We start from the raw sequence: 26,430 nt of genomic DNA on the forward strand, positions 1-26,430 counted from the left end.
CAGTGAGTGGGGGTGGGTTGCTGAGGCCCAGCCCTGGCTTTGCCAGACCCTGGAGCACCCCGGCACCCGCCTGTCCACAGGCCTGGGGAGCTGAGGCCACCACCTGCCCTCAGCCTGGGGTGCTGGCATATCACAGCATGACGTGACATCATCATGCTGTGCCAAAATGATGTCACACCCCAGTAGGCCTCTACTTATTGTTTCAGTGACATCACGCCACCATATGACATCATCATGCTGCACCAAGATGCCAACCTCATGCCCCAAGACCCCCTGGCAACCCTACGGGGGGCAGGGTGTCAGCTAGGAGCACCACATGGGGCCCTCTGCTGGCTGGGGTGACGGCCATGCCCCTCTCTGCGCAGCACCTGCCCCCCTCCGATAACCCACACTCAGGAACTCGGCCCCAGGGGTCCCAGCCTTCCTACTAATTGGATTCCCCAAATTGCTTCACCCCCCTTGAACAACTGGGGGGCCTGGCTCCTGGGTGTGCTGGGGCCCAGGGCACATGGGGGGAGTCACACACACAGCACGAGGGAGCTGTTGAGGTAGCTGTCCTGGGAAATCTGCAAGAGGGTTCATACACACACCAGCTGGCCAGGTTGATGGGCTTAGGATAGAGACTGTGGGAACTACAGAGATGGCCAATCCTAAGCATGGCCAGCCCGTAGGTTAACCTCCCCTCTCATGAGATGCACTCGGGTCGATGGGGGTTAGGGAGCTTGGACTTTAAAGGTGTAACGCCAACAGGCCCCCTGTCGTCAGCGGGCAGGATCGAACTGGTGACGGCTGGAGCTTAGCGCATGAGCCTCTACCACATGAGCTAAAAGCCAACTGGCTGTACAGCAGACTCATTCATCTCTCTCTAAGTGGTGTCGGTGCCACTAGCTGGGCCAGAACACCACAGGCAGGAGGTGTGTGGGTTACAAAGGCATCTCCTGAAAGACTCTTCCCCAAGGCTAAGCCACGCAGAGCCCCGTTTGTCTCCCCCACGGGGTGTGATGAGTGGAACTGAATGAGAAGGGGCAGGTTGGCCTGGCCTGGAGTCTAGAGCCTCAGCAGGCTGCGTTTGCCTAGCGCCAATGCCGTGCGGTTCTGCTGCCCGGCTGGGGCTCGGACCCGCTGCGGCTCGGACCCGCTGCTGCAATCATTCAGGTGCTGGACACGCCCCTCAATAGACAGTGCCGCTTTTATTGCCAGTTCTGTTTCGAAGTCTTCCTCCCACCCCAGTGCTTCTGGAGCAGTCAGAGAATCATAGACTCAGAACCCAACCAGCCTCCGCCAAACTGCACGGTGCATCTTTCCATTCCAGCTCACGTGGGCAACGGGCTGCAACCCCGAAGCCGCCCGTAGAAAAGTCTCTGGACAAAGCACCGTAGCACACAAGGAGCTGCCGTTTTCTTTTAAAAAATAAATTTACAATTGAGAGCATTTTGGTACAAAATATACACATTCTCGTGTTAGGCCAGGGAGCTGCCCAGGCCGCAGGCGAGACCCTCAGCAGTGACACAAACAGAAAGACCCTGAATATATATAAAGAGAACCTCCGTGCGGAGTTTACAGCGCAACAAAAAGGACAGGTACAAAAATAGAATTGCAGGGAACACGGTTCTGGGGCTCCCCCACCCACCGGCTGCCCCTCGCAGCCAGCTCACCCCACACTTGACCCCCACTCCCGCAAGGCTGCTCTCCTCTTGGCATACTGCCATGGGGCTCCTTGGGGCCAGATGCAGCTGGCTGTAGGGAGTGGCTCCCATCCTGCCAAGGGGCACGATGGGGTGGGGGGTTGGCTTCATCCCAGGTGAAGAGTCTCTGCGGTAGCAGTGGAGGGTGGCTGGGGGCCACGGCAGGGCAGGGCCATGCTTCAGGGCACCAGCGGATCCGTGGAGCGGACAGGCAGGGTTTAAAGGCAATGGGGTTACACAACTGCCCTTAGCACTGGCCCAGGCAGACTGGGGCCCCTGCCCTTGGCATAGGTAAGCGAGGGGCAGAGATGGGGGAGAAGCTGGGGGGCAAGGGGAGTCTAATGGGGAAAGAAACCCAGCCCCAGAGCGCTATGAGGGCCACATAACCCCCATGGGGGGCTCTGCCTCCCCTCCCCATGCTGACCCATGTAGGAGGTTCAGGAGGCTGTTGAATGGATTTAGGGCTCTAGCTCCAGTGCCTCCTGCTTTCCACTCCGTAGGTCACAGGTTCAAACCTCACCTGTGTCAGTTTCCAGGGCCGGCTCCAGGGTTTTTGCCGCCCCAAGCGACGCAAAAAAAAAAAAAAAAAGCCGCAATCGCGATCTGCGGCGGCAATTTGGCGGGAGGTCCTTCGCTCCGAGCGGGAGTGAGGGATCGTCCGCCGAATTGCCACCGAAGAGCTGGACGTGCCGCCCCTCTCCGGAGTGGCCGCCCCAAGCACCTGCTTGGCAAGCTGGTGCTTGGAGCCGGCCCTGTCAGTTACTGCAGCCAAACTCCTAGGGACCAAGTCACCCTGGGCGGGCAAGCGGGCGGGGACAACCCATAGCTTTGAAACTGCGGGGGGGGAACCCATAGCTTTGAAACTACAGGGAAGTGCGGTGCCTTCAGCAGGACCAACTCTGGGGGACAGAGGCACTGGAGCCAGGGCTTCTCCCCAGCACCCCAATGCTGCTTCCCCTTAGGGGGGCCCTTTGCATTCTGACATGCACTCAGAGCGCCCCAGCAAGGGGCTCAGGGTCCCAGCGCCCTGTCCCTCTGAGAGCCGGGGGGGGTTGGAATCACAGCTGCTCTGGCTGGGGGATGGAGGAAAGGAGGGAAACACACATGGGTGGGAGAAGCAGGAGGGTTGAACCCGAGAAGAGAGAACAGGAATGGGGCGAGAGGGATCTGGGACCCGGGGGGCACAGGTCCCCTTTGTTTGCCAAGGGGAATGCTGATCCCCACACCACATGCAGCCCCTCACCCCACCTGGCTCCGACCCACCCCACTGGCACTCGGCAGAGGGGACAGTGTCTCCTGCCCATGCCCTGGTCCCCCAGACAGTGCCCTGGGCGCCTGGCCCAGCTGGGCCGGAGTTTAAAGCTAGACCGAAAGCCGGTCCCGGCCCACCCCGTCTGCACAGCAGGGGTCGCCCCCCACCCCCGATGGGGAAGGGCCGCGTATTTAAAGTCCAGCCGACTCTGTAAACCACAAAGTGCCGCGGCACCAGGCCCCGTGTCTCCCCAAGCACAGGGGCGTCCGGCGAGCCGGGGCCGGGGCCGGCCAAAGTGCTGTAGTGTGACGGATCCAGCGCCCCCCGGCTGTCACTGGCTGCTCGCCTCCAGCTTGTAGGAGAGCTCGAAGAGCAGGTTCTGATTGTCGATCACCTGGAACTGGCGCACGTAGGCCTTGGTCTGCAGCTGGCTGGGCGACGCCTCCAAATCCAGGCCTGCGGGGGAGGAGACGTCAGGGCGCACGACCCCAGAGCCAGCAGCAGGAGGCGCTGCTCTGCCTCCCCAGGTGGAACTCAGCCAGCCTGGCTCATGCCCGCAGGAGGGAGGACACCTGGCTGCTAGGTGCCCTGGGGCTAAGCATGGCGTCTGCCAGCCGGGCCCTGGCACAGGTGACCTGACCGGGCCACCTGGGAATAGGGCGACCAGACACCAAGTGTGAAAAATCAGGACAGGGGGTGGGGGGCAACAGGAGCCTATATAAGAAAAAGACCCCAAAATCAGGACTGTCCCTATAAAATCGGGACATCTGGTCACCCTACCTGGGAAGCTTCCCCGAGAAGCAGACAGGCCGGCCTGAGTCGGCTTTCGCACAGGTTTATGGCACGGGCAAAAGGTCTCTGCCGGTTGGAAGGTGGCAGCTTTCATTTGCTCCCAGGCCGGGCAGGCTTCAGACCAGTAAACCAGAGGCAAAGGCCCCGCACTGCACTGCCAACCCCCTCAATCGCCCTGGCTGCCAGTCCTGAAGCCCCCGCAGGCGGGATCTGCAGTCTGGGGAAGCAGGGAGCTCCGTGGGGTAATGACGCTGCCCTTACTCTTCCCTGGAGCTCAACGTGGGGGGAGACGCTCATACTCACACAGGGGCCGGCTGCGGTACTTCCGGATTGTCCTCACTTTTTCGGCGATTGAGTGCTGCAAAGGAAGGCAGCCAAGCGGTTAACAGGCTGGGCGCTGGGCTGGCCCCGGGGCAACCCAGGCCCCAGCAAGGCAGGCAGGGCCTCAGGACCGTGTACCCAGTCCCCCAGGAGCCCAGCCAGGTACATAAGCGAGACCGGCAGTCAGGGCAGGAAGCCATCCAGAACCCCAGCCTGGAGAACCCCCTGCAGACCCCCCACTCATCCCACAAGGGACAGGCGCTGACTCTGGGCCCACCCAAGGTGCCCGATCCAGCTGGCGCTACCCCTGCAGGTGTGTTAAACAACAAACAGCTGGTCTAAGCCCTGCACGCACAGGCCAGCAGAGGGTGCTAGACACCCCAGCCGAGACAGACAGACAGACACACACACCCCCCACCCGCAGGGGCCGCCAGGTGCAGGCGGGGGCGGGGATTTGGACCCAGCTGTTGTTTGTCTCTCACAACACCTGTAGCCCCACCAGTGCCAGGAGCAAGGCTGGCTCTGCCCCCCCGGCCCCCGTCGTTCCTTGGCGCTGCCCTACAGGGGCTGGGATCTGCAGGTCGCGCCAGGGAAATTCCACCCCGGGGTCAAGTTAGCGAGACCTGGGCCCAGGTTTCCTACAGGGGGCGCCCGGCTCCGTGGGTGAGAGGGAGCTCTGAGCCCCAGCCCCTCACGCAGAGCCCAGCACAGGGCCAGGCGGGGGCCAGGCCGGTGAGACGCCCGCCCCGCGCTCGGGCGCAGGCTGCGCCGGGAACCCCAGGGTGCTGGGAACAGCTGGATCGAGCGGCCACGAGCAGCCGATCCACAGGCAGGGACGAGGCTTCGTGGGGACAGGACAGTGTGGGGTCTGGTCATGCCGTGCCCGGGGCGAGGCTGCCCGGGTTCGTTGTGGAGGCAGAACAGGGGTGCCGTGGGGGGAGGGGATCTCTCAGGCCAGCCGCCCCCCACTACGGGCCAGGTGGGGGGAATTCTGCTCTGTGGCCAATCGGGAGCTGCCCCGTTTACCCCAGCACAGGGGAGTCGAGCTGGCCCCGAATCCCCCAAGGGCGGCGGGCACCCCCCAGGCTGGCCGTGACCCGCTCTCTGTGCCGAGCAGCAGCCCAAGGACCCCATGAGGCTGCGGGAATGAGTGCGTCACCATGGCAACACTGGCTCCATGCGGCAGCATGCAGCCCCCCCCACCCCGCCCCCGCTGGCTGCGACACTCCCCCCCCCGCCCCCAACGCCTGCGCCAGGCTGAATATTGCATGAAGGACGTTCCCAGGACAACACCAGTTAATCCTGGGGGGGGGGGGGTTCAAGAGCTGGGGGCTCTGCCACCTGGGGTCCCATCCAGACAAAGGCAGAGCTCGCTGCCCTGCGGGTCTGGTGCTGCGACGCCCCCCACCCCGGCCCAGACACCAGCTGTTCTCAGAGCCAGGCCAGGGGCTTGCAATGGGCACACGGGGCCGTCGCCATCTCTGCTATCGGCCTGCTGGGTGACCCTGGCCAGGTCCCGTCCCCACTCTCTGCCTCAGTTTCTCCTCCCACCCTGTGTGAGCTCCTTGGGGCAGGGACACACTCGGTGCGGAACACACGTCACAAAGGGGAAGGGCCTCGCCAAGGAAAGAACCCAGGTGTCCTGGCGGATGAAACCCGCTGGGGAGAACTGGATCCGGGGGTCTCTTCCTCCAGGAGGCCGGGGTGGGGGACACTCACCAGCTTCTCCACGTTCACCAGCCCATCCAGGAGCGTCTTGCTGCCCTCGTGCACAAACGTCAGGTCTGGGGGGCAAAGGAGGAGGGACAAGGTGAGCGCAGGCAAGATGGACTCTCTCCTCCCCCTCCCGGGCGCTGTGCTGTCCTGGGCCCCAGCTCCTCCCCATGGGCACCTGGCTGGGAGATGCCCACGCCCTAGTCCATAGCCCTGCAGGCAGAGGGATTCCCAGGGCTGCCGGTCACAGACTCTGCCTGAGGGCAGGACATGGCCCCTAAGTTTCAGGAATCCTTAGTGTCCTAGCGCTGAAATGCAGCCCCTTCTGGGGCAGAGCGCGGCAGCTGTCAGTGCACAAGGGAAAATCCCGGGTGGGTGGCAGCGGGGGGAGGGAGGGGTGCAGGCAGGGCTCACTGAAGGTGAAGGGAAAGCGCCCCCTACTGAGCCCTGGGCCCCGCTCCCTGCAGCACAGCTGGGGAAACTGAGGCACGGAAGAGGGAGGGGAGTTGCCCAAGGTCACCCATGAGACAGCAGCAAAGCCGGAAGCCCTGTCCAGCAGCCCCCCAGCTATAACCACTAGGCAACGCTTTCCCTGCACGACGCGATGCCGACACATGGGCCCTCGGCTGCCGGGATTGGTTCCCTGCGTGGCCATGAGCCCTCTGGGGAGGGGGCAGCGGGGAGCACCTCCCGGGAGCCCCCAGGCCCACGGCTCACCTTTCAGGATGAGGGGCACGAAGGGGATGAGGGGCGGGTTCATCTTGGAGAGGACTTCCCGGTAGGTTTTGTGATTCCGGCAGGGGTCCTGCAGGGGCGGGGAGGGAGGACAGGTCAAGAGGGGGTGCTCCGGGGGACCCCAGCCTGGACACCCAGCGGGACCCCAGAGAGGCCGCACGAGGGGCTGGGCAAGGAGAACCAGGCCTGGGGTGAACCCCGCAGGGACCCGGACCCACCCGGCTGAGCCTCCCTCACACCTGGCCATGCTGAGGTACATGGGGCCGCGCAGGCGTCAGCCCCGTTAGCACCCATGGCTCCACTCTGGCCAGCCGGCCGGTGGCTAGATCACAGCGTTGGCAAGGCCCAGCCCCCAGCGAGGGGTCTCCAGCCGGCCGGCTTGGCACAGGAACACGCCGGTTCCAATCCCCCGGCTGACAGCAGGGCCCCTGAGGGGTTACCCAGGGTGCCACCGGGTATGTGCCAAGTGCTGTGTGCTCAGCACGGGGGGGGGGGAACCCGCCTAGATCCCTGATACTCAGACCCGCCCCCCATGCTGAGTGAGGCGGCAGATGCAGGCCGGCGTTGGGGGCAGGGGGCGCGAGGACTGGGCTGGGAGGACGGTTCCTGCCGCGGCACCAAACGTTATCCACGGCAGCCGGGTACATGTGATGCACACTTCCCGCCAGGCTCCCGGAGCTCCCAGCAGGAGGCGCTGGGGGGCTGCCGCTCACCTCACCCAGCGCAGGGGCAGGGTCATTGACCGGCCGGTCCCCAGCCCCTCCTCTCGGCTGCGTCCTTGGGCTGCTGGTTAACTCCGAGTGGAAATTCCCGCTGGGAGCCCCCGGGAGCGGAGCCGCAGGGGAACGTTTCCACCCCCCACCCTGCCCCTGTGCAGGTGCCAGGTTACCCAGGTACCCGTGGGTGCCCAGTCCTGCCCCCCCAGGACCTTGGCACAAGTGCGGTGAGCCAGGGATGCCGTTCCAGCCCCCGCACACTCAGCCCGGCCCCCCAGGGGCGAGGGTCTCACCGTCAGAGTCTCAAACTTCCGGAACAGGTTCTTAAACTTGCCCGGAAGCTTCTGAAAAACAAAAGGAACCGTGAGTGCCCAGCCCCGGGGCCAGGTTCAGACCCCGCCGCCTAGCACCCCCGTGCCAGGCAGGTCACTGCGTGTGCCAACCACATGTGCACTGGGGGAAAGGTGCCACCAGCTCAGGCTGGCACACGGGCACCATGGGGGACTCGGCTCCGTCACAGGGCACCATCCCTGGGCAGCGAGGCGGAGCGGGGTCACCGGTCCCCAGGAATGCGCAGCTAATCCCCCGTCTGGGCAGGGCTCTCATGTGCAATGGGCCGGGCCCTTGTTAGCAGAGGGAGAGGCCTGGGGTTTATTTCCTGGGTTTGTTTACTTGGAGGGAGGAAGAGGAAGATAAACAGCAACCAGGATCCCCACACGCTTTGCAGCTGCAGAAGGAACCGTTTCCCCCAGCACTGAGATGCAGCCACCTCTGGAGTGGACCACAGCAGCTGCTTGCACAGCCGCGGAGCAAGGCTGCATAGCCTCTCCAGGCAGGGAGGGCAAGGCACTGCACACTCAGCTGAAACCACGGGGGCAAGGCCGGGTGTAGGACAGGGCTGGAATTCAGCCCGGGCATCGGGGTTAAAAGCCAACTCAGCTGCAAAGGGCAGTCGGCAGGGTCTTGAATGCCTCCAAAACAGTCCCAACCTCTGAGAAACAGCAGCTCGGGCCCCCTAGCACTGCCTGCCAGGGGAGAGCGCCCCCTATGAGCCCCCACCCCAGTCCCTGCAGCACAGTGCCCCCTAGCGCCACCCCGGGGCATTGGGGTCAGCACTGCCTGCCAGGGGAGAGCGCCCCCTATGAGCCCCCACCCCAGTCCCTGGAGCACAGCGCCCCCTAGCGCCACCCCAGGGCATTGGGGTCAGCACTGCCTGCCAGGGGAGAGCGCCCCCTATGAGCCCCCACCCCAGTCCCTGCAGCACAGCGCCCCCTAGCGCCACCCCGGGGCATTGGGGTCAGCACTGCCTGCCAGGGGAGAGCGCCCCCTATGAGCCCCCACCCCAGTCCCTGGAGCACAGCGCCCCCTAGCGCCACCCCGGGGCATTGGGGTCAGCACTGCCTGCCAGGGGAGAGCGCCCCCTATGAGCCCCCTGGGTTCTCCTTAGAGGTCTCCCTCCCAAGCACGGCCCGGGCCAGGTGCCGTCCATGACGTGAGGTCACTGCCAGTCGGGGCAAGGAGACCCGGCTGGCTCAGATGGGGGATGGGGAGCCCCACCCACCCCCCACCGACGGGGGGTCCCAAACCCTGGCCCAACAAGCAGAGACCCACGCTCCTGCTACCCCCTTACCTCCCAGGTGAGCCGTAACCGGCTGACGGCCGCGTTGTCCAGCCCCATCACCACGGCATAGAAGGACAGCATGTCCTGGTTCTGCTTGCAGCTGGGAACACGGAGCAGGAGGCTCAGGGGCCAGCCACTAACGGGTTAAAGGGGAGAGAGATCCTGCCCCCCCAGCCCGGCGGGAGGGGTAAGGGGCACGCAACCTGCAGCCCTCCAGCTGGGCAAGCTCTGGGCATTGGGTCATCAGGACCCTGGGGGCAGGTAGAGGGCAGCCCCATGACCAGCCGTCCCCCAGCACTCCAGACCCGGCCCTGGCAGTGCCAGTCAGGGGCCCGGCAGCCTCCTGCCGCAGCAGCGGCGACATCCACACCTGCCCTGCCTTACACACTGTCCCAGCTGCCCACGCAGGAGAGGCCGGCTCAGCGCCTGGCAGCGCAGAGCTGAGGCCGGGGGACTGGGACTGCAAGGGGGGGCCCTGTCCACTGCACCCGCCCCGGCCCCATGCAGGGCCCCTCGGTCCCCGCGGAGGGCAAGACGCGGCGCTCACATGGCTGCGATCTTGATGAACTTCTTGAGCAGGTGGGCGCGCTTCCCCAGCGACTCGCACAGCAGCATCTCTGTGGCCACCCAGTGCTGCACCTCACTGCAGCGCTGCAGCAGCAGCTCCAGGTTGGCCGTCTCCCGCCGGCCCCGCTCCCCGTGGAAAACGTAGTCCACAAACTCCAGCTGCAAACCACGGGAGAGGGGCACGGTCGGTGTCGCTCCACACCAGTGCACCACAGCCTGACCCCTGAGCTCCCCTGCCCCCTCCCGAACAGAAAGTCTTAACAAAGCCCCAGCGCCCTACACGCTGCCCCGTCAACTACCTGCCCAAGGGATTCTAGGCTCTGTAGGCACAGTGATCTCTGGCCAGGACTGAGAGCGAGCGGCCACTTAGTGCTGGGCACACCTGTCTTCTGGGAGCTTGACTGAGACCCGCCAAACTCACGACACGTATGGGCCAAACAGCTGTTAGCCAGGAACAGCATTTGCGGCCTGCCGGCCTAGGCTGGCCTCAGACCAGCAACGAGGAGCAAAGGCCCCATCGTAGAGCTGGGCACCGAAAAGAAAAGCAGTTCGACCCCGTGGAGAGTGTGGTGCCAGTTTCCATTTCTGTGCAGAAATCTCCGATTTTTGTTGACCCGGCCAGACCACTGCTCCTGTTTGCAGCGGCCGGGTTCGGAGCCTACAAAAACGTGGAAGAAATTGTTCAACAAAAAATGGTGGTGGTGGTGGTGGTGGGGGGGGGGGTGGGGTTATCAATTTTCTTTTGCAGGGTTAAAAAAAAAAAAAAAACGATTCCCCAGCATGCTCTGCTCCGTATCTCCTCCCTCCGGCCCCCCTGCGCGCAGACTTGGGATGTGCAGGCCCGGCCAGCCCCTCCGACCTCACCTCGTGGATGCAGCGGAAGAGTTCCCAGTGAAAGGCCGTCATGTGATTGGCTATTTCCTCAGCCTCCACGCGGTGGATCTCGGTGTCGCCCGGCGAGACCTGGATCTCCTCGGGGAGCGGGACCTGTGGGGCGGGGGGAGACTTGCCATGAGGCTGTAGCCTTAGGCTAACTGTGCGGAGAGGGGGCAAGGTGCCCGGGGTATTGGCCTCTGTAGCAACCCCCCCAGTGGGAATGTGGAACTGCACCCATGGGAGGGGAGTTCCTCCCCCCACCCACAAATGCTCAGAAGGGGAGAGAACCACACAGCTAAAGCGACCAGACCCCAGTTTAACCACTCGCTCGCTCAGCACTGACCCAGTAACCCAGTGGCTCTGTGGCCATATGTCCCTGGTACAAGGGCACCTGCATGGCTGCCCCCTCGACGTACCGCCAAGGGGCCAGTGCTACATGGGGACTGCAGCGAGGTCCAGCAGTCAAGAGGTTAATGGTGGCACTGGTGGGAAAGGAGGTCTTGCCTAGTGGTTAGATCCTGGGAGCCCTTTAAGATTTCATGATGCTTTTTGCAAGTGTCGGGACATTGACCCCAGGGCCCTGGCCACATCCCAACCCCGGGGACTCTGCTTTGTCCCCTGCAGCTTCAGCTGGATACAGGATTTCTAAATTCCCACCGTGCACTGTTGTGCCAAGCAGCTGCCGTCCCACCCCAGAGGTGGCTGCATTTCAGTGCGAGCGCAGTGATCTCAGGGTTAAGCACTGAGATTCCCCTTCAGGATGACTGAGAACCATGGGAGACCAGCGACCCGTCCCAAGGGTCGGCAGGGGCGGGGATGGCTGGGATACCGGGGGGGTTGGGGGAAGGGAGAAATCTGCCGGAGCCCCGCCAAGGGGAGGGCCAGGGAAGTAAAACAAGCAGGATTCTGGGCACCAGCATCCCTAGCCCCCCTCTGGCTTGTGGCACAGCTGGCACCATTTGGCTCCCGTGGGCGGCCCCTGGCGCCGTGCCTGTGGGGGGCTCTCACCAGCGACTCAATGGCGTCCTTCGCGCAGGCGAAGAGGTGGCTGTTGATGCCCAGCGTGGTGAAGACGCACTCCTCGCTGGGCTGCAGCACGGCCTTCTCTGGGGGCAGGAGAGACGGGGGCTGGGGTCAGCGGTGTCCAGCGCAGCTCTCCCAGCCACGCTGCCCTGGGGGCTCAATCAGTGCCCGTCTCTCTGCTCGTAAGGGGGGCTGCCTAGTGCCCAAAGGTTTGGGACCTGCCAGACTCGCTGCCCCTCAGCCAGCAAACGAACGGCCGTCAGGCTCTGCCCCCCCGGCCGGGAATGGGGAGGGGGTGGCGGCAGGCTCCTGCCGGGGCCTCATTGCTCTGGGTCTGTATCAAGGGGCCTCTCAGAGCTACCAGACCCTTGAATGCCCCAGGCGGCGGCTATTCCCCCACCCACGAGCCGGCGGCAGCCAGGGCCAGCCGTAAAATATCCTTCCTGCCCAGACCCCCCGGGGCAGCGGGCCTCTCCTCCCCACAGCCCCCTTCACCCGCGTCTATCCAGGGTCTGCACCAGCCCATCAGCCGGAGACGGCAGAGGTCTCGTGGCCCCTGTGCCCAGATAACCACGCCGAGCGCCCCCTACTGGCACCAGGGGAGGACACCGTTGCAAGTTCACTGGGGCGGGGGCCACGTTCTGCCCAGACCATGGGGACGAACGTGGTTCTGGCTCAGGGCATCAGGCAGACCTGGAGGGGGCTGGCACATCCTTGGTTTGATGCACAGCAGGTAGCAAGGGGCAGCGATGCCAGGCCAGACCCTGCCCAGTAATGGCCCTCCCAGCCCCACGGGAAGCAGTAACATGCCTTGCACTGATACCCCTCGGCCCCCCCACACTGTGACCCCCTAGGCCAGTCACCTCCAGACGACGCCACTGCCACTAGGGCGAGGGCTTCCTCGCGGGCGCTCTGCTCCTCCGAGTATTGCAGCTTCTCCGTCACCGCGGCCAGGATGTCCTGCACCGAGGCCGAGAGGCGGCTGCGGATGGTGACGTAGGAGTGGTCGGGCATGTACACGCGGCAGAAGACTGCAAGGAGACAGATGAGGGAGGGGTGGGGGGGCTGCTATGGGGGTGGAATCTCAGCCACATCCCCCTTGTCCCATCGCCGGCGCCCCCCGGTGGGAGCGGGCAGCAAGGTCCCGCTCTCGTGAGCCCGCGGCCATACCACCCCACTGATGGGCATGGGGGGCGCGGCCCCCCGGCTGGGGGCTGCTTTGGATTGGGGCGGGGGGAGATCAGACATGGGGGCAGCAGACAGTTCATTCTCAGCATCACTTTGCACCCTCCCTCCCAGGCTCCCAAAGCGTTTCCTGCGGCCCGGCCACGGGGCTGATCCCCCACTTTACAGATGGGGAAACTGAGGCACAGAACGGGGAAGGGACTTGCCCGAGGTCTCCCCGCACTACCCAGTGGGGGCAGGGCCCACATTTTACACCCCCAGCAGCCACTCTGGCAGCTCGCCCGGAGCCTCACCCAGAAACTGACGCGATCATGGTAACGAATGCAGGCAGCAGGATGTCCCCCCTGGTGCCAACCACCCTCCATCGGGGGGCAGGAACTGGTGCTGGTGACTGGGGCCAAGCAGCTACATCCTCCCCCACAGAAGGAACCCAGGCGTCCTGCCTCCCAGCAGGGAATCGGATTCTGCTCGCCGTGCCCAGCCGGGCACTCGGACCCTCCCCACACTCACTCTCATCCGAGCCCCGGAAGGCCACCCGGGTCTGGAGGCAGGAGTCGATGCGCCGGAAGTGCCGGAAAAGTGGCTTGACCTGCTTGCTGGGTGGTGGGGTCTCCTCGGGCACCCTGCAACCGACAGGGGGCAGGTCAGGGAAAGGGGCAGGACTGTAGGGGAATAATGCCCTGGGGAGGCTGGGGCGCTGCAGAGTGGGGACTAAGCCACACTGGGTTTTCACGAGGCCCTGGCCCTCCAACAGAAATATCTTTGGGTGCCATCTAGTGTCCCCCAGTTGCCACCCCTTTGTGCCCTGGTCTGGGTAGCAGCACCGCGCCGGCCATCGCTGGCAGGGCCGGCTTAAGGGGGCCCTGAGCCCGGATCGGGACCTCTTGGCGTTACCGTAACACTGCTAATAGCGAGGCTGCAATTGCAGGGCCGTGGCTCAGGACAGTGCGGCCCCGGTCAGCCTGGCGGGGACCCCGCGTCACTCACTTGAGCTCCACCGTCTCCACCAGCTGGTGCAGTCTCAGGATCTCGTCTTCCAGCTCCGGGTAGAGGGAGGCGTCTTTCATGATCAGCAGGTAGAGATCCTGAGGGGGGAGGGGAGTCTTAAGCTGCGCGGCCAGCAGGGCTCCCCCAGCTCAGATCTGGCCTGGCACTGCCCTGAGACACTGGGGAACAAACCACCGCCCCGCCCCCGGCCATGCTCAGCGCAGGGCCCACTTGCAGGCTGCTGAGTGAGTGGCTTGCAGAAATACGCAGCGACGTCACCGGAGTGACAGACTCCCTGGGGCCGGGGGTCCTGGGGTATCGGGGCCCCACACACAGTGGGGGGGGGGGGGGATTAAATCCACTAGGAAGAATCAGGGCAGCCGGGGGGTGGGGGAGCGTGGAGCAGCCCAGAGAGTGATATTGACCAGCCTGGCCGAGCGCAAAGGGTTAATCAGACGCGGGCAGCGAGAATCCGACGACTCCCCCACCAGTGACAGACCCAGGGCTGTCCTGCTCCGGGGCGGGACCCCCCTCCCCTCAAGGGCTGGGACGGAGGGTAAAGCTGCCCACCCCCCCGGCCCCCACGCACCTTGATGACTTTCCCAGCGCTCTCCTCCTCCTGCAGGATGCCCTTGTAGGTCTCCAGGAAGTGCAGCAGCACGGTCAGCACGGCCCGCTTCCTCGGGAGCGCGTCGCTCTCCTCCCAGCCGGGCGAAGGGCCCCCCGACGCCAGCAGGAAGGTGGGCACGGGGTTAAGGGAAAAGAGACCGGGGAGATGGCAGAGGGGAAAGGGGCTGAAAGTCTCCCCTGGGGGAAGAGGGGCAACGAGCGCCCTGGCTAGTGCAGCGAGAGAACCCTGCGGCGCCGGACACCTGGGTTCATTTCCCGGCTGCCCCCCGGGCACAGATGAGCTCAGCTCTAGAGGCGGGTGCTGAGCGCCCCGGGCCCTGCTCTGCATCCCATGGGTCCTCAGGTGGGGCAAACGGGGTAACCCCACGGGGAGAGACGGCGGGACAAGCGCCTGAGTGAGCTTATGTGAGTTTCACTCGAGCACGCCTGGCCCTGCGCAGGGCCCGGAGATGGGGCACGGACCAGGGCACCCGGCTGAAGCGAAGGGCGAGGCGGGACACGCTGGCTCCTTCCACCCCCTCTCTCCTGGGCGACTGCTTCCCGGTGACGCCGTGAGGGGAGCCATGGGCGTCCCGACCCGGCCCTGCCTGGCGTCGCTGTCTGCACGGCCCGCGCTGGCACATGGGCAGCCTGGCACGGGCTGAGGCCAATAAATGTCAGCAGGCCGATGCCGGTGTGCAACCTGATCATAACCATCCGGCCCAGCCCCCGCCCCGCTCGCTCTCCGGAGCGAACCAGTGTGCCGAGCACAGCTCCTCCCAGGAGACCCTACAATAACAAACCAGTTTCTACCCGCCGTGGAGGAAAACAAGTATTCACCCCACGGCATTTCCGGTTCGCGGAAATCACAGCCAGGGTGTGGCCGTGGCCGACATCCACACGGCGAGCGAGCACCTCCGGCTGGAAGCAAATGGCCGGGCAAAGGCGCGCCCCCGAGTCCGGCCCACAGCGGGCCCAGCGCGTCTCCCCCCCTCGGCTGCGGAAAGGGAAGAGGTGAGATGAGTCCCGGCCAGGCGTGAAGCCGATCAGACCCCCCCTGCCCCTTCCCACTGCCCCCAACCTCCTGGAGGGGCCCCCGGGGCCTTCCCCGAAGGATATCGCTGGTGCAGCTGCTGCAGCAGGTGCTTGGTCGGCAGGAAGAGCGAGTGAGTGAGGATGACGTCGTCCAATAGCACGTCTAGGAGAGAGACAGACCCAGGGTTGGGGGCTGCGTGGGGCAGGCGGGCGGCGCTCTGTGCCCACGGTGCCTGCTGCCCTGCCCTGCCGGTGGCACGGCTGGGCCACGCACATGAGGGCACCCACTGGTGGATGCACCAACACCGTGAGCACCGCGTTAGTCAGAGGGAATTGGCCCCATCCCTTCCCCCCGGGGGGTAGTGGGTTAAGCGCACGTGTGCTTGCACATGCACACACACACTGCCCTCGCACACACACATGCTGCCCTTGCACACACAAAGACACATGCCACCCTCACACACATTGTCCCTCACACACACACGTGCCGCCCTTGCACACATGGTCCCTCGTGCACACACACGCCTGCATCGAAGCTATTTACAATCGCTTGGCCTGTGCGGGGGCTCGGGTGAGACGACAGGGTCGACGCTGTTGCCGGGGGTCTCTCCCGGGTGCCCAGGGCCGGGCTCGTGGCGCTGAGCCCCTTTTGCTACAGAATAATCTCACGTTGTCCTTAACAAGGGTGGGCTGGCATTGTTGGCCCTGCTGGGGAAACTGAGGCACGGGCCGTGGCGAGGACTCGCTCAGTCCCAGCATCATGCATAGAACCAGGCGTCCTGTCATCCACCTCCTGGCGCCAGCGATTGGGCAGCAGTGCCCAGTCCCTGCTTTCCCCAGGGGGCCGGCCCGGAGGGGCAGCGGGGCAGCCCATTCGGTCCCTGACCTGCCGGGATGCGCTGGTATCGATCCCAGGCTGTCCCCATGCCAGGAATGCGGTGACTCAGCCCCTGCACATGGACTCTGCCCCCCGCCCCCGCTCTGACCTCCTCCCCCACGCCAGGGGCCAGCGAGGGCTCGGCCCCCATGAGCCATGCCCCCCCCCACACACACTGCTCCTTGATCCAGTCCAGCCCCCTCGCCAGGCCAGCCCCTGGCACGACCCCAGGGAGCAATGTCAGGCGATGCCAAAATGTCCAGCACCCCCAGCAAACCTGCAGACCCCTTTGTCTATAAATGAGTCCCCCCTCACCTACTTCCTACACCCCTGTATACCTCCCACCCCATATCCCCCACCCACTTTATACACCCCCATATACCCCCACCTACTTCCTACATCCCGTATACCTCCCACCCCTTATACCCCCACCCAGTCCCTTCATACCCCACCTCATATCCCCCCACCCACTTCCTACACCCCCATATCCCCCCACCCACTTCCTACACCCCTCATATACCTCCCACCCCATATCCCCCCACCCACTTCCTACACCCCTGTATACCTCCCACCCCATATACCTCCACCCCACTTCCTACAGCCCCGTATACACCACTCCATATATCCCCCCACCCACTTCATACCTCACCTCATATCCCCCCACCCACTTCATACACCCCTACTCCAACCCATATCCCCCCACCCACACCTTCATACCCCACCTCATATACCCCCCACCCACTTCCTGTACCCCCGTATACCTCCCATCCCATATACCCCAACCCACCCCTTCATACCCCACCCCATATACCTCCCACCCCACCCAGACCCTTCATACCCCACCCCATATCCCCCACCCACTTCCTATACCCCCATATACTCCACACTCCATATACCCCCACCCACTTCCTACACCCTCCATATACCCCCACCTACTTCACACTGTGATGAAGTGGGGGGTTTTCTTTTTTTCCCCGTGTTTTTCCAATGGTTTGCATGCAGAGGGGGTGAGACTCAGTGTCCCTGGGGGTTACTGGTTTAACAAGGGAGGGGAGAGGGAGTTTGTTGTTACAGGGGACCGGAGAGGGAACTTGGGACCCCAGCCAATGGCCTGGAGGAGGGACACCCCAGCAACGGGTGACCCGGACACCCAGCTCAGGAGTTGCAGCTGGTTCTGGCCAGTGGGGGGGATAATGGGTTGTGGGGAGAGGACCCCGGTGACCTAACCAGCCAGTTCCAGCCAGAGGGTCCAGAGGACAGAAGAGGGGAGAGGAGGCCCAGGCGACCCTGTTTACCTGGAGAGAAGACAATGGACAGAGGCGGGGCCTGGGGCCGGTGATATCAGATGCCCAGCAGGGAAGCAGGGGGGCTCGGGGCTGGAGAGGGGGAGCAGGCAGAGCCCATCTGGATGCAGGGGAACTGGGATGTGCTGGGCTGAGGGAGGCCAGGCCGGAGAGTTTCCTGTGCTGTGTTCAGACTCTCAATAACCCTCCTGTTTTACGCTGGCTGAGAGTCGCTCTGGGCTAGAGAACAGGGGGCATCAACCCCTTCGGGGGGTGGAGGCCAGGGGGCCCAGAGCGAGGGGACTCCCTGAGGGGGCCCACGGCAGAGACAGATGTGCTAAGGCTCAGAGAGGTGCGGCTCCAGGAGGTGGAGGGGCCTGGCCCCGGGAGACAGTGGACCCCCAGGAAGGGCTGTCTCAGTGGAAGGGGCACCCCCCACGGACCGCACGGGGCCAAGAGTGGGTACGATCTGTGAGTCTGTGAAACATACCCCATCTCATATACCCCCCACCCACTTCCTACACCCCCCATACACCCCCCCACAGCATGCACCCACCCCATATACCCCCCCAGCCATTTCATATACCTCCCCCCCAAACACATGACATCACCCCCTGAGCCCCCACTGACATGCAGCCGCCTCTGGGGTGGAACACAGCACCCGCTGAAGTCCTGCCATTCTGTGCTCAGACGAGCCAGAGGGCGCTTTGCCCGAGGACGCTGAGCCTGCCCAACGACACCACGCGCCAGGCCGGAAAACGGGGGAATGAGCCTTTGGCGTCTGTCAAGATGAGCCAAACATTTTTCTAAACACAAATCCCTTTGGTTTCGCTTCAGGGCCTGTGGCGCTGAGCCCCGCTCGAGCTCCCGGCACGGCCGAGCGCCCGCCCCCAGCAGGGCAGGAAATTCATTCCCTGTCTTCGTAACTCCATTGTGAGAGCGAGGAGCCTGGAGTCAGGGAAGAGAACCCCGACTCCTAAATCCTCACACCGCCCCCCGCCCCGAGACGCTGCCACCTCTGGGGTGCAGCCCAGCAGCCGACTGGAACAGCACGCAGCACAGGTTAGGACAGGAGGCAGCTGGCACGGATCGACAGAAAAGCAGCCACCTCTAGGGCGTAGCACTGATTTGTTTAACAGCACACGGGACAGGCAGGGAAGGAAAATCCTGTCTCTGACTGAGGCTGCGGGGGTAGGCAGGAAAGCCAGGCTCCCCCCCCGCCATATTAGTATTTGTAGCACAGGGTGTTGTTAGAGGCCTCAACCAAGACCAGGGCCCTGTTGTGCTGGGTGCTGCACAGAGACAGACAGCCCCTGCCCTGAGCAGGTCACAATCTGAGCAAACAAGACAAGGGGTGGGAGGGGAAACTGAGGCACAGTGCAGGGCCAAGACTTGCCCATGGTGGGAATAGAACCGCAAGTCCTGCTCCCCACCCAGTGTCCCTGCCACCAGGCCAGGCTGCCACAGCAAACAAGCCCTTGCTAGTGATTCTCAGGGCCTCAGTCCACTAGGGCGCTGCCTCTGGTCAGGTCTGGGAGGAGCTCATGCAGCCAGCACCAGGGAGCTGCATCTTGCAGGGCTGTTGCCCTCCGGACGCAGCCGTCGGGATCCCAGCCCGGCACACGCTGCCGTGGGCACAGCTGCTGGCTGGCTAACTGGCGCTGAAGGAATTCCATGTTTCTCTCTGCAGGGGCGCGAGGTACCAGGCGCCCGGCAGCCACGCCAGGGGGAGACAACCAAGGCAAACCCAAGGAACAGAGCAGCCCCACCAAGCTGGCTCCCTGCCCGCTAGCGAATCCGGCACCCATTAATGGCCATTAGACAAGAAGCCCCAGCGAGATGCCAGGCCGGTGAGGCCATGAGCTGCAGAGACCCAGTGGCACGGAGCGACGGGCCCCACCTGCCCAACCCGCATTGCCTGGGGGCAGGCGGGGGGAGAGGAGGGGCTGGGGATCAGCATGAACCCCGTTTGCTGGGGCACGTCCATCGTAGGCCCTGTGGGGGGGACTGTCCCTTTGATCCCCGTCTGTGCAGCGCCCGGCCCGCCGAGCCCTGATGCAAGACTCAGGCTCCTGGCGCTGCCCCAGCACAGCTAATCCACAACAACTGGGCTGGGCCCGAGCGTGTAACAGCAGCACACGGCCCGTCCCAGGGCTCCACACCCCAGGAGAAGGGGTGGGGGCTGAGGGGGGCGCTGAGACTCAGGGGGGTCCCCTTGTGCCACCCGGGAAGGAGCAAAGCCCAGACAGAGCCCGGGTGTCTCAACTCCCCGTGTCTTGCTGTAACCACTAGTCCGCATTGCCCCCCCTTAGCCAGTGGCAGCACCCAGGGATCCTGACCTGTCGTCTGCTGCTCTAATCACACGCCCGGCCCCAGACCTGGGAATAGAACCCAGGAGTCCTGACTCCCAGTCCCCCCCGGCTGTGTTTGAACAGGGGGCACACGGACGCTGGGGAACGGGCCCCCCCGCCCTGCCGGCTGTTTATTTACAGAGCAGGTACAACCTGAGCAGGGCAGGTGGCTCCCACACACACCACACCCTGCCAGCGTGCCAAGCCCTGCCCAAGGAGCAGCTCCAGGCCTACAGTCGTGCCAACAGGGGGTTGGTTAGCGCCCAGTGTGGGGCGGGTCTGGGCTGCGGGCACCTGCCCTCCCCCCCCCCCCCCGAAGCCAGGGGGAGCATTTCCCAAAGGGGTTTTGCGGCAGAGTATTCAGAGAGTCCTGGGACCTCGCCGGCCCGGCCCAGCCCAGCTCCCCGGTGCCCGCTCCCTGGCACGGCCCGTTGTGTTGCTGCAGAGTGCAGCTGGCGCCCGCCGCAGGGAGGGGAGTGAAATTATCCAGGGGCTGGGAGGCATTTCCCTGAGTGGGGGGAGGGGATTCGGGGACCCCAGTTTGGCCCGGCTCCGGCAGGGTGACCAGACCCCAGATGGCTCCAGGGCGTCTGGCCCCCTCCCGCCCACATCCCCTTGGCTCTGCGCGACGCGCTGCAATCTCTCGGGCACCCACGGCAAATCTGCCCCTTCCCCCGCCTCGTGCCAGGCACCCAGGCTGGGCAAGCGCTGCCTGGCAGTGGGGGCGAGCATGTCCCGCAGGGTGTCAGGGCCAGCCCACAGGTGAACGCCAAAGCTCCTACTGGGGTGGTCTGGGAAGCCAGGTGGGGTCTAAAGCAACCAATGAGCATCTCCCCTCACGGCGCCAGCCAAGCAGCCGCTTCCCGCCCGCTCCCTCGCTGTGCCCAGGGGCCCGAGGGAGGGACCGTCTCCTACCCTGCCCCACGCGGGGCCTGCTTGCCTGACGTCGCCCTCCCAGCCAGCCCCCTGCCACGGGCGTGCACTGGGAGAGGGCACCCACTGCCCAGCCAGGCTGCAGGGGACCCGGTGGCCCGATGCCGTTCGGGAGGGGCTGCAGTGCAGTCTCTGGGCAGCAGATCGGCCTCGGACCCGCCGCAGCAAACTCCCACCTCCCCTGGCCCAGGGGGACCACAGGGGTTAGCCTAGTGCAGGAGACAGGGGCTCCCTCCGGCCTGGTACGCGACTCCTGCCATGCGGCATCAGACCAGCGATTGCCAGGATTACAGCTGGACCTAGAGACCACAGCTCAGACTGGGCCTCATGGGGCCGGGTGCTCACAGACAGGGACAATCCCTGCCCCATAGAGATCTCAGCCTAAACAGACACAGGGTGGGAGGGGAAACTGAGGCACACAGCGAGGAAATGACTTGCCCAGCAGGTCAGCAGCAGAGCCAGGAATAGAACCCAGGAATCCTGACTCCCAGCCCTACCCACTGAGTCACATTGTCCCTCCTCGGATGTCTCTCCTGCTGCACGGGCTGAGGGCAGCCATGAGCCCAGCGGCCCGTCTCGGACAGCAGCCAGGCCTAGGTGCTGCAGAGGACGGTGCATGGACGGACTATACAACTGTGCAGTTCATGCCCTAGCCTGCCTCCAGGGGATGTTCCTTCCTGACCCTGGGAGGGTTCTGGTTGACTTGTGCCCTGATGCATGAGGGTGAATATCTCTCAGCCCTTAGCCAGGATTGCTGAACGACAGACCAGATGTTCCTTCTATTGTCCCCGGGGCTGAGATGGGGGATCTCTGGGCCTTTGGGATCACGGTCCCTTAAGGCCTTTGGAAAATGCCGGGGTACGTATTTAACCTTTCCTGAATCGTACCGGGTCCTCGACCATGCGGCTACACCTTGGGGTGGTGAGTCCCGCAGGTTAACGGGCGGTCCCTGTGTATAAGAAAAGGGGATTTCCTGCTAGCCGCATGGCCGGTTTGTCTGTTATATCGGAGCGGCTTCGTCCGCCCGTGGGCTCCCCGGTGCGTATCCGCAGAGCGCACAGGGGGTCTCAGCTGCTTCCCTGCTGCGGAAGATGCGATGGAGCCAGCAGAGACTCCAAGCAGGACAGGGCAGCAGGGACAGATGGAGGCTTCCTGCTCCACGCAGCTGGGAGCCAGTGGAGGTGCTGCCTGTATCAGACCGTCCCGCTGGGCCATATGGCCTGGTACCCAACCTAGGACCAAGGCAGCCCCGGGATGGCCCCCTTGGCTTTCCCTTGCCATGGGGACCGTACCCAGGGGGCCTCCCAGAGGCAGGGTCCTTCCTTCCCGCCCCAGACACTCAGACCCCCCAGCCCCACCCACCCGAAAACACTCCTCAAGGCGGGGAGAGGCCACCCCGGGGGAGGGGTTGTTCTCGCAAGATCGAGGCTGCTCATGGCCTTACCAGCCGGCTGCCGGGCTGGGAGCGCAGCGCCTCCTAGGGGACGCTCAGCACCGCCTGGGCAGTGCCCCTCATCATCCAGACCCGCCGAAGCCAGGAGGGCGGAGCTAGAGGCTCAGGGAAATTCCCAAGGCAGGAACCCGTGTGCGGGGCAGGCCCGTGCTCCAGAACAGCTGCAGGGTACGAGGCACCGCGCAGGCGCCCGGGGAGCGGGCAGGTGGGGGTGGGGGGCTGCTCCCTGCCCCGGGGCTCCCGCCAGGCAGCGGTTCTGAGCACCGGGGAGTTGAGAGCTGCCGCTTACTGCAGCGAGGGGAGCTGGTGTGGGGGCTCCAGGTGCCACCGCCCCTCCCCTGAACCCCACCTCTGCCAGCCCCCCCCAGCTATTCACCCTAGCTGGGTCCTCAGGGAGCCCCCGAGCTGACCCGCCCCCTGGCAGTGAATAGGCCCCAGGGCAGCCGCAAGCAGGCAGACAGGCTCTGCCCCTCTCCTGGGGGCCAGCCCCTGGCACCAGGGAGGGACCGGGGGCCACTCAGTGACTGGCATCCCAGCAGCCCAGACGTGGGCCCGGCTCCAGAGCCCACCGCGGTCAATGGCATGCCTTCCATTGGCTCATGGCGCAGGCGCCAGCCCCCTCCCGCCCCCGAACCACAGCCAGCATGACCCGCTGGTACCCCCCACGCCCAGCCCCCTCTGCGAGCTGCCGGCCCCCATGGGCCCAGCCGCACTCTGCGGTGGGGACACAGCACCTAATGCAGGGAGGGGGCAGGGTGTGGTTTAAATACCCGCCCAGGAGTCAGGATGCCTGGGTTCTACCCTGGCTAAGGGAGGGAGTGGGGCCTAGTGGTTAGAGCGAATGGGGGCTAGGAACCAGGACTCCTGGGTTCTATTCCCAGCTCTGGGAAGGGAGTGGGGTCTAGTGGTTAGAGCAGGTGGGGGAGTTGGGAGCCAGGACTCCTGGGTTCTATTCTTGGTGCTGCCAGTTTTCCTGCGTGACCACGGAGGAGTCACTTGCCCTCTGCCAGTGGGGCTGCCGACAGCGGGGTTGGAGTATTAGTCGTTAGTGCCTGGAGCCCCTGGGATGGGAATTGCTCGGCAGGCGCATTGTTCCGCTGCCGCTGGCTCAGGGCCAACGCCAAGCTCGGGATCAAAGCACTGCCACTCTGCCCACGAGGTAACTTTGCACCAGTCAGCTGGAGATTAAGCAAATCCTTTGCACAATGGAGCCAGGACTCTGCTGCCAGGGTGGTCCTGTGATGAGGGCTGCGGGGCGGGAGCACGGAAATCCTTCTCTTCCCCAGGCTGGGACCTGTCCTGACATTTCATCCCCTGCTCTAGAGCCTGCTTGATTGTGAGAATCCGGATAATTATACCCTGCACCGCATGGGGAGGCGACGGACATGGAGGCATGTGTCCCATGGTTACTACAGGGGGCCGGGGGCCAGCTCTACTCCTAGTTCTGCCCTTGATGTGCTGCACAAGGCTCCGCCTCTCTTTGTGCCTCAGTTTCCCCATCTATAGACAATACATGACACTGCTCCTGGGAGGATCTCATAGTGCTTCAATCACAAGTTAGCCCCACAGGCCCTTTGTGACATGGGTAAAGGGATCACTTCACCTGACACTAAAATGCAGCCACCTCTGGGGTGGAACACAGCAGCTGTTTAACAGCCGCATGGCCACCGGCACCGCTGGCATTGCCCATGCACTGAGCAGCAGGAGCAAAGACAGGCATCCAATCAGAGGGCTCTGCCACCTCCCAGGGAGAGCCACGCTGGACGCTAACATCCCAGAGTCCTAGAACAGCCGCCAGCTGCTCGTCCCGCCCAGAATCCCCCCACGCCAGAGCTCAGAGATGGACAGGAGGCTTCCTGCACACCCCCCTCAGCCAAGGCAGAGATGGTCCTGATCAGACCCACCCACGCTGCTGCTAAGGTCCCAAGCAAAGGGGCAACAGCCCTTTCCCTGTGTGCCCACTGCACCCCCTGCCTCGGGACAGGAGAGTCCAGACCCGGATGGTGGTTTGGTCCCCCCCCGCATAGACACCCTTTGCAGGCGCAGTTCAAGGCGCTGAGGGTGAAGCTCTGGTTCACTGCAGTGGACAGGAGCTTTGCTATCGACTCCCTGAGTCCAATTCTCCAGCACCCTCATGGGACCGCGCCGGGGCCGTGCGCAGCACAGGACGCCTCGCAGGACAACGGCCCCATGATGCATCTGGGCACCCCAGCCCCTGAGCTGGGCTGGGTCACATGGGCCTGTAGGGCCAGTGCCCAGCCACAGTCACAAACCACCATGGAATGCACCGCAACTGGCAAGGGTCTTGGCGAGGGACCACAAACAGCCGGAGGCGGGGGTCCAGGTCGGGAGTGAAGGGCACCGGCAGAGTGGGGTGGGGGGAGCCCAGGGGCTGCGGGTCGGGAGTGAGGGGCACCGGCAGAGCTAGGGGGTAGGCAGGTAGCCCAGGGCTGGGCTAGCAGGGGCTGCGGGTCGGGAGTGAGGGGCACCGGCAGAGCTGGGGGGGTGGGGGAGCCCAGGGGCTGCGGGGCGGGAGTGAGGGGCACCGGCAGAGCTGGGGGGGTGGGGGAGCCCAGGGGCTGCGGGGCGGGAGTGAGGGGCACTGGCAGAGCAGGGGATCGGGGGGAGAAGTCGGTGCTGTGTATCAGGACTGAAGACCCCTGGCAGGGCTGTGCTGGAGGGAGTGTGAACAGCCGGTGCCTGCTCCATGCCTGGCTCTAGCCCAGCCTCAGACACAAATTCCACCCCCCGCGTCTCCCCAGAAGCCAAACGCTGCCATGTGCTGCATCGCTCACCCCAGCCGGGGGTCCTGCTCCCCGACCCCCCCCGTCCAGACAGCCCAGCCTCGACTGAACAGAGGGGCAGGGCCAGGCATAGGGAGCCGGGCCCATCTGCCCCTGGGTTCTCAGGTGGGGAGCCCGAGGCGAGAGGGGCAGCCTGTGCCAAGGGCCGCGGCTCCCGCTCCGGCGAGCTGCCTTCCGCTGCCACCCAGGCTAATTTTAGCGCCGGAGCAACGTTAACGATTAACAGGCGGCTCGAGGGGCAGCCGCCACCACCTGGGCCCCGGCGGCTCCGCCGCTCATTTCTGAGCCCCCTGCAGCCGAGCGTCTCCTGGGATCTTCGGGAGGCCCCAGGGCCATGCTGCCAAGGGCTGGAAAGGCCAGTCACTGCCCATCTGGCCAAGGGGGCCTCTCCCACAGAGCCCCCTTGTCCTCCCCCACAAGCACCCCTCTCTCTGGAGGGGTCCCCGGCCTCTGCCCCAGGCTCTCCCCAGACACGGCGCCTCCTGGTGGCTCCATTCTGCAATGACACCGCAGACCGCCAAAGTGGACAGCTCCTCGGGACAGGGGACTCCAGGCCCCCACCCGGTTACCACAGTGCAGGACCCTGCAGCCTCATGTAGATACCCCAGGCCCTGCCAGATCTGAGAGATCCCTGACCTTCCCCCAATGGCCTGACCCTCCCCCTCAGACCCCTTCCCCCATGGTGACAGAAACCAACCCCCACTTTCAACATGCACCTCATCCAGAGAGTCAGACCCTCCCTGGCACCATGGGCACCTGCTGACCCCCCTCCCCTGGCACCAGCCCCCTGCCACCACGGGCACCTGCTGACCCCCCTCCCCTGGCACCAGCCCCCTGCCACCACAGGCACGTGCTGACCCCCCTCCCCTGGCACCAGCCCCCTGCCACCACAGGCACGTGCTGACCCCCTGCAGCCCCTCCAACCTGCCACCATGGGCACCTGCTGACCCCCCTCCCCTGGCATCAGCCCCCCCTCCCTGCCACCACGGGCACCTGCTGACCCCCTGCAGCCCCCCCCAACCTGCCACCACGGGCACCTGCTGACCCCCCTCCCCTGGCACCAGCCCCCTGGTACCATGGGCACCTGCTGACACCCTGGCACCAGCCCCCCTACCACCACCACGGGCACCTGCTGACCCCCTGCAGACCTCCCAACCTGGCACCATGGGCACCTGCTGACCCCCCTCCCCTGGCTCCGTCCCTTACCTGCGCCGCAGCCCTGGCCGTGCGAGGTCGCCCCCCCCCCGAGCCGGTCCAGCAGCGCCTCCAGCAGGCGCTCGGGGCTGTCGGGCGGCCCCGGGGGCCAGCAGCAGGTGGCGGCGGGGTCGGGGCTCAGCGGCGGCTCCCCGCCGCCGGGGGACAGCTCCTCGGAGGAGAAGGACGAGGGGGACCGGAGCGCGGCGTCCGGGGGCCGCAGCTCCAGCCAGCGCCCGTCGCCGCCGGGCTGGGCCGGCTCCATGCCCCGCTCGGGCTCCTCGGCGGGCTCCCGGAGGAAGCCGGGCAGCAGCAGGCGGGAGACGCTCTGGCGGCGCTGCAGCCCCCCAGGGCCGGGCCCGGCCCGGCCCGCCAGGTGCGAGCCCTGCTTCTTCAGGAATTTCTCCAGCGGCTTCAT

At 65.0% G+C, this 26,430-nt stretch overlaps 1 protein-coding gene across 1 annotated transcript; it reads right to left on the reverse strand.

Moving 5' to 3' along the window:
• Positions 1-3,268: 3,268 nt before the first annotated feature.
• Positions 3,269-26,430, reverse strand: RAPGEFL1 (Rap guanine nucleotide exchange factor like 1). The gene is made up of 15 exons (XM_065422747.1): positions 26,031-26,430; positions 15,154-15,280; positions 14,063-14,153; positions 13,474-13,571; positions 12,997-13,109; positions 12,165-12,332; positions 11,287-11,384; positions 10,267-10,389; positions 9,383-9,561; positions 8,845-8,935; positions 7,508-7,558; positions 6,481-6,568; positions 5,770-5,834; positions 4,033-4,087; positions 3,269-3,393 (listed from the first exon to the last, which is right to left on the reverse strand). The coding sequence occupies exons 1-15, from the start codon at positions 26,428-26,430 to the stop codon at positions 3,269-3,271; spliced, it is 1,872 nt and encodes a 623-aa protein (XP_065278819.1).

The sequence above is a fragment of the Emys orbicularis genome, chromosome 25 (assembly GCF_028017835.1).
Source record: "Emys orbicularis isolate rEmyOrb1 chromosome 25, rEmyOrb1.hap1, whole genome shotgun sequence".
NCBI lineage: Eukaryota > Metazoa > Chordata > Testudines > Emydidae > Emys > Emys orbicularis.

Bases quoted from the DNA above. Each gene is read 5' to 3' on its own strand.
- RAPGEFL1 (XM_065422747.1), bottom strand. From the start codon at position 26,430: ATGAAGCCGCTGGAGAAATTCCTGAAGAAGCAGGGCTCGCACCTGGCG. The intron at 14,154-15,153 runs GTGGGAAGGGGC...CGCGCTCCCGAG, and splicing joins CCTCCAGGAGGTTGGGGGCA to GAAGCGGGCCGTGCTGACCG. The intron at 10,390-11,286 runs GTGAGAGCCCCC...CCCGCCCCACAG, and splicing joins AGGACGCCATTGAGTCGCTG to GTCCCGCTCCCCGAGGAGAT.